The sequence below is a fragment of the Athene cunicularia genome (genome assembly GCF_003259725.1).
Source record: "Athene cunicularia isolate RWA chromosome 1 unlocalized genomic scaffold, athCun1 chr1_part1, whole genome shotgun sequence".
Classification (NCBI taxonomy): domain Eukaryota; kingdom Metazoa; phylum Chordata; class Aves; order Strigiformes; family Strigidae; genus Athene; species Athene cunicularia.
In genome coordinates this window covers 67,769,686-67,776,854 of record NW_020799091.1, presented here as the reverse complement: position 1 = coordinate 67,776,854, position 7,169 = coordinate 67,769,686, and the positions used below count along the sequence as shown (strand labels likewise).

Here is a 7,169-nt window from a genome sequence, read left to right as displayed (position 1 = left end):
TTCTGCTCATGAATATGGACGCCATAATCTGCTTATGTCTGTTCATTCTTTATTCTCCATTGCAAAGAGAGCCTTAAGGTAAGCTGTGACACCAAGATGGATGTTATGTAAGGAAAGGGGAATCAACCCATTACTGATTCACAGGTGATTTGGGAAATCACAGAAGCTTTATGTTGTCCATGTCCACAGAGAACTTGCTAAACCCCATTATGTGAAGATTGCAATTATTTAGATGCTGACTATGCTGCAGGACACCTTTTGTTACCCATGAGAATTTTTTATTGTAGGTAGAGCGTGAAATAGTCACGTGAAGACATGAGTGTATGAAAACTGCCATTCGTCAGAAAAAGGGAAATGTAATCATATATTTAGCAGTCATTTCCTGTTTTGGGGGAAATCCAAATACATATTTTCTTCTCTGTGTGTGTGTCTGTTTCTCTCATCCTCACTCCACAGAAGGAAAGAAAGGTGTGTCTAAAATGTCATTTGGTTCTGACACAAATCTGATTGGGCAATGAGAGACAAATTTCCGCTGTGTGTTGAGCTAAACCCTATATAAGGTCCTCACCAGCAATTTTCAGTCATATCTTTTCATGAGAAGTTAATGACTGAAAGACTGCAGAAGCACAGGTAAGTGGATCTGGTGGAAATTTGGGAATGAAAACTTCCCTTAAACCCACAGATTGTGTAGGGTTTATTGTGATTGCTAGATACTAAACCAAAGGGACTGTAAAGCTCTGAAAAAAATAACCAAGTATTTCCATCAGGCAAAAGATCTAATGAGAGAGAAATTCCCCTGTTACAAGGTATTACATGTGAACTGTGGGGCTTGTTAATGCCACAGACAAAGCCACTAGCCTCTCTTCCAGGTGTAGCCCTGAGAGGGGCTACAGCTCCATGCCAATGCCCTGGAAATCCTTGCAGATAAAGAGGTAGGGGAGACAACCCGTGGTTATGAAACAGTACTATTGAGCAAGAGGTTGGCTTTGTGGTGTTGTAGAGATGACAATAAGCTGGAAATATAGTTTATTATAGTCAAACTATCAGATGTCAGATAAATATAGCGACTAGAACAGGGACAAATTTGGATTAAAAATGCATTATAAATATGAGCATGATGGGATACGCAGAAGATACCTGAAGGTGAGTACCTATGAATACAACTGTATTATATTGATAGAATTGTGGGGGTCTTTTTGGATACAACTTGAAGTAGTTGTCTGGTCAGTTAATATTCATCTTATGGGACAATCATAGTGTTAGGCTAAAGTTAAATGCATGCGATTTACATTTCTGTATATAAAATGGAAATAGTATGTATCATGTGCATATGTGTACTATATTGCACATAAATACCTTACACAGAGCATGAACTCATGCCTATATATATATCTATATATCTATATATCTATATATCTATATATCTATATATCTATATATCTATATATCTATATATCTATCATGCTTTATGTATTTTTCCCTGTGATATACTAAGATAACACATAATCAATCAACTGAGTAGCAGCAGCTGAAACTTTGTGGCAGACCAGAAAGCGTTCAGTGATGTACGCAGAAGCTGCTTTGCCCATGCCAGGCCGATACAGATGACAATTAATGAATGATTGGCAATGGATAGTTTTGTTTTCCCTTAGTGTCACCATGTCTGATTTTTAGGACAAGTTGGTCAGGGGTTTCCTTATCATTTTTTAGCACAGATGGTAAGTGTCCATGCTGAAAACTCACTTGTGCACCAACAGCAGGATGGGTGTGCATGCCATGGGAGTCAAAGATTTTTGTCCCGAGAGAAACATTTGTTGGAGACTTTAAAAGCTTGGTTCTATTTATAGCCTGAAGTTTGCCTGCAGCCTGATCTATGCTAGCTGGCCTTCTTTGGTAGCCATAGAGGGGAAGATAAAGTCTCATAAGATTTAATGAGGGCCATATAACCTTGGGAGACACCTGAAGTGTCTGCTTAAGAGAGTTGAAGTCTGATCTGCTGCATCTTTGCTCCTGTGTTCACCCAAGCCACTACACTATAGCTAACTCGAAGCACCTGACCTGTGCCTCAGTCTTTTTGCAAAATAAGCAGAGCTAGATTTCTCCACTTGTAGCTGTTGCACTGAAAAGCTGTGGGGATAGCATCATCTTGTGGTATGTCATTTTCATCTCTGGAGTGAAAGAAAAGGGAAAGAAGTGATATGCTTGTGCCAAGCCAGTTGCTCTTGTACCACAAGTTAGCCCCACTAAACTAGGGATGAAGAAGCCTTTCTGCTCGTTAAGGGTGAACCAAAGCTCACCAGGTCCAGAATGAATAAAAGAGCAGTTAACTCTTAAGTTAACATTGAGTATTTTCTTTGTATCTTCTGTCGTGTGATAAACTTCCCTGTAGATTTCAAGACACTTTTCCTCAATCTTCTCCTTCCAATTTCCTCTCGGAAAAAATGCATGGGCTCTTCTTTGTCCTCGTGGCATGCACAGCAGGCACCTCTGCTTTCAGACTCCAGCAAGTCAAAAGCACAGGTAAGGGCATGGGTTTTTTTTCCTTCTATCTACCTCTCCTTTTTTTTTTTTTTTTTTTTTTTTTTTTCAGTAATGGAAAAATATCTCTGATTTGTATAGAAAACTGCTCAGATCACAGCGTGTTTTTCAAACATTACTATGAACTGCATGGAGAACCTGTGGTTCTGAAATGCCCTTCCCCCAGATACAAACATTTGGATTTTTCTGCCTTGACCCCTAATATCACATGGTATAAGAATGGTTCAAAAACCATGATATCAGGAAAAGATGAAGATCAAAGAATCTGGGCAAAAGGAGATGCACTATGGTTCTTCCCGGCAATGCTAGAAGACTCAGGAGTATACATCTGTACCAGAAGGTGGGTATTTAAAAGAAAATCCAGTGCATTAGCAAGATGACTATGTCTCAAATGCATTAGCTTGATTCTAAACTCCAGTTGTGTTCAGAGCATGTCTGAATAAGATAATGTCTTCAACAACTTTACTAGAGAAAAAAATGTGGAAAGTCAGAACTCTTAAATGCATCATGTGTATAGATACATATACTGAAATCTGGATAAATAATGACACAGTATCACCACTCTGGCTAACACCTCCTGAGGAAACAGTGTACTTGAGAGTTTGTTCTAGCATATTTATGAGCCTGTTAGTGCTATGGCAGGCAGGGACATGCTACAGGCAGGGAGTTCTGCAGACTGCAACCCTCCTGTTACAGCTCCAGAAAAGCAAATAGCCTTCTTTGCACTTCAGATTGACTTACAAAGCATATACAAAGGCTCTGGAGTGGCTTCTTTATTCCCTCTTCCTTATCCCTGGTGTTTACTTTTCTTCTGCCTCACATTTTGAACCAGACTTTGACTGACTTGGTTTTGTTGGAAGATCTGTCGTAAGACCCTGCGGGTATTTACTAGGCTGGGACAAGATCTGTGACACTGCAGTGGGCTGAGGCTTAGTCATCTTTTTCTGACTATCTGACAGCCCACTATATGGTTTCAAAAGAGGTACCGGGGTCTGGATTTCTGGGGGACCAAGGAAGTCAAAACCACCCATCAACATTAGAGCCTGAACCCCAGAAGGTGTCCCAGGTCCTTGTTCCCTGCCAGCTCCTCCTTCCAGTCAGGCTCCCAATATGCCCCAGGCAACTGACATCTTGTTCTGGGGTCTATAGTGGAAAACATATCTATACATGCTTGGAATTGCCTGCGTAGAGTGCAGTTTCCTTGCTGGCAAAGCACACCTTGTGAGTGACGTGTCAGCAGTAGAAGAGATGGACAGGCAGAACTCAAGTTAATAAATCATGCTTGGCATATTGGATCGACCTTTCTGCATGTCTCAGCAGTGATTGCAGAGGTGGATCAGAAGAGAAGACTTTGATAATGAGGCCAGAACAACAAAAGGTGGCAAATATTGTCCTGGAACAGAGAGTAGTTGCCTGAGACTTTGAAAGGTGTTTTTTAATCCCCTTTCTGGACTATCCTGCCTCTACCTCTACCTACAACACTGTTCCTCTACCTACAACACTGTGGCAGTGTTACTGACAGCTATAGTGAAATCTGTTTGGAAAAGATACACAAGAGCAGAGTACATAGCTTCATTGCTAACAGTATTACAGGATTAATAAAATACAAACAAATTGTATTTCCTTTGCAAATGATCCCATGGGGAAGTCACCAGTTTTTTTTCTTCAACACTCTGTAAAATGAGGGTAGAAGCAAGTATCACAGATCTCTGCTTCTGCTGAGCAGGTATTTTGGATTTAGATTTGAATGTCATTTACATCTGACATGTAGGAGACAGCTAGTCACAGTGCCCTAGCAGTAGAGCTTTGATGGCCCCTGCAGGGGTCTGGCACTGCCCTCCCTGGGTGGAGGCATCTCCAAGACAGGCTTTCAGAGGTTATAAAGGAACATAGTTTAAGCACCTGTGTCCCCCAGGTTGGTCCTCCCTAGGACTGGAAGCAATTGTCACTTGGGGCCAGAAAGAAAAGTTAAATATTGCAAAACTTTCAAAGCAGGAATGCCTTCTTTTCTATGCAAAATAATACGTACTCACAGAAATGCCTACTGATTGTGCAATAGTATTTGCAGATATATTTTAATACATGCTTTAAGCTTTTTATTTCATCCTTCAATGCCAATTATTAGGGTTTTCACAGTCAAGACCTCTTTCAAGGAAATGGTGGAGGGTTCATGACACACCTGCTACTGTTCAGGTGAACATATTCCCCTTCCTTGCAAAATTAAAATCATCCTTTAGCCTGAGTGCACGGCAAACATGGTGTACAAAATAGAAAAGACTGAAGCTCCAAGGCAGACATGTGTCAGCAACATGTTTAGATTGTGCCAAAAAAACAGTACCAGTGATTTTCCAGCATCCATCCTGGTATGATCTCAGTCTTGTCCTCTTAGAAACTGCTTAGGAGGGAAACATAGCCAAGAGGAAACCAAGGGTGTCACTCGAGTTCCCCTTATGACTGGTGGGTGCTCACCTCTCCCCTCCTTGTCTGCAGGAACACGTCCTACTGCGCTGAGGTCTCTATCCATCTCACAGTTGTGGAGAAGATTGCTGCTCGGGAGATTGCCTATCTCCAGATCCTCTTCACTTTCACCTCTGGAAAGATCGTTTGCCCTGAACTGTGGGATTTTACACCAAATAGGACAAGCCTGGAGCTCAAGTGGTACAAGGTAGAACTTTCACCTCCTTTGTGCAAGGCCTAATCCCAACCTGTTTGTAAAGGCACATACATCTCCACTTTCTGTTTCTTCTGAACTTCATGTTAAAGTCATAAGCACAGCATAATATCCTCAGAATTGTGGGGCAGATGTATATATTTTAAGAAAGTTTCTCTGGGGTGGACTCAGCACAGGGTGAAGTTCTCCACTTGTTATATGCTCTCACAAGCAGTGTAACTACTTTTAAGGCTAGATTACCTACCCTGACTCCAGGGTTTGTCACTTCAGATTAGGCCCTTCTCTTTGGCGCTGTGCTTCTTTTTATGGCCCCTCTAGTGAATCCTATAAAATAGGACCTCCCAGTGATGCTTACCCCATGCGAGCTGTTCAGATGGGCTAGTTTTCAGTAATCAACTGGAATACAGCATTTGGAAACACTGAAGTCATTGCACAATGCTTACAGTGTTCTCTTGCTTAACTTGCCAGTCCATGACTTTTCAAGTAGGCACGTCTGGTTCTGCCTGTAAGGTCAAATATCCTTCAGCTGATCATCTCAGCTATACATTCTCACACAGGACAGCACAGGATTCTTCTTACATTTTCATAATATCTGGTTGAGCATTTATTTACACTTCTACTATGTCCGTGTGCTCTGTCTTGTGCAGCTACAATTCTTACCATAGGATGCGATACCTAGGCTGGCTTCATACAGCAGTGCCCATGTTGTGATTGTGACCATACTGGCAAAATTCTTCTGCTCAGGATTCCCTTCAGAAGCAGGATAAAACCCACTTGTCCAATTAAAAGGCTGTCCCCCTCAACATGATTCTTGTTACAACTGCCAGAAGGAGCCAGCCTGCCTTCATGGAGAAGGAACATCATTGCTCCTAGCAGGGCTCCAACCTGTGTGTGGGCCTTAGTGTTACAGAGCAGGAATTTATCACAGTTTATAACATCATGTAGGATAAGAGTTTTGTGAAAACTTGCACAATTACTAGTATTTGTCTTCAAAAAATGACTTAGAATATTAGTCTTATGAGGTAATGCATGGAAAGTAGTAGTGTTGTAAAAACTGTCACGGTTACTAAAATGGTTTTGGTTTAGATGATTACTCTTAAGAGGACTCAGGAAAGAGCTGATTATATCTTTTTCCATTTTAAAATTTGCATTTTATTTAACAGCTATACACACACATTTGTAGATAGATTAAAATAGTGATTCTTTGCACTTCATATTGTGCCTCAGAGCATTTTAGAGATAGATACACAATTGAAGAACTTGCCCTTTGGTGGGAAAGTGGAATTGCTCACTTTTCCCAGTGATAAGTGAACCTTTAATAACAGAGAGACAGGGATAAGTAATTTTGTCTGGAAGCTACATGGGCTGTAACCACACCTACCTGAGCCATAACACCAGTTGGTCTCCTTTCCCCAGGATGCTCTGCCTTTGGAAGACGACAATGAAAAATTCGTAATTCTGAAAGGGTCAACTTCTCTGATCATGACTTCTGTACTACCAACAGATGCTGGCTATTACACCTGCAAGATGTCATTTCCATTTGAAGGTGTAATGTACGAAGTCACCAGAACAATTCAGCTGCAGACTGTTGGTAAATATTGACCCCTGAAAGCATTACAGCACTGAAGAAAGATCTCTTGTTAATGAGACATAGGAGAGGAACTCATACTCAGCTTCCCAGCGCTGCCAAGGGAAGCGGGACGCCGCAAGCGCTTGCTTTGGCACGGATGAGTTTCCCACAGCCCCCCGGCAGGGCGGGGGTCACCCCCCTGCCTGACTTACAGCACGTTTGAGAGAGGCAAGAACTCGATGTTGCAAGTGCCTGTGGTTGTCAAACCGAATAATTTATGTCTTGAGGGTGGGGGCTGTCACTGCAAATGACCTTAGAGGGCTTAGGAAATAAAACGCTCAGGCGGGGGGAAGGCCGCTATTTCGCAAAGAGCTGAAACGGGCCCGGCCC

The 7,169-nt window shown here is 41.8% G+C and overlaps 1 protein-coding gene across 1 annotated transcript in view; it reads left to right on the top strand.

The window, feature by feature from the left end:
* The first annotated feature begins 586 nt into the window (after positions 1-586).
* The window catches only part of IL1R2 (interleukin 1 receptor type 2), a 15,044-nt gene continuing 8,461 nt past the window's right edge, over positions 587-7,169 (top strand). The window contains exons 1-5 of the mRNA XM_026859890.1: positions 587-630; positions 2,390-2,520; positions 2,620-2,878; positions 5,029-5,203; positions 6,626-6,800. Coding sequence (XP_026715691.1) covers positions 605-630; positions 2,390-2,520; positions 2,620-2,878; positions 5,029-5,203; positions 6,626-6,800 — 766 coding nt within the window. The 5' untranslated portion in view covers positions 587-604. The remainder of the gene's footprint in view (positions 631-2,389; positions 2,521-2,619; positions 2,879-5,028; positions 5,204-6,625; positions 6,801-7,169) is intronic.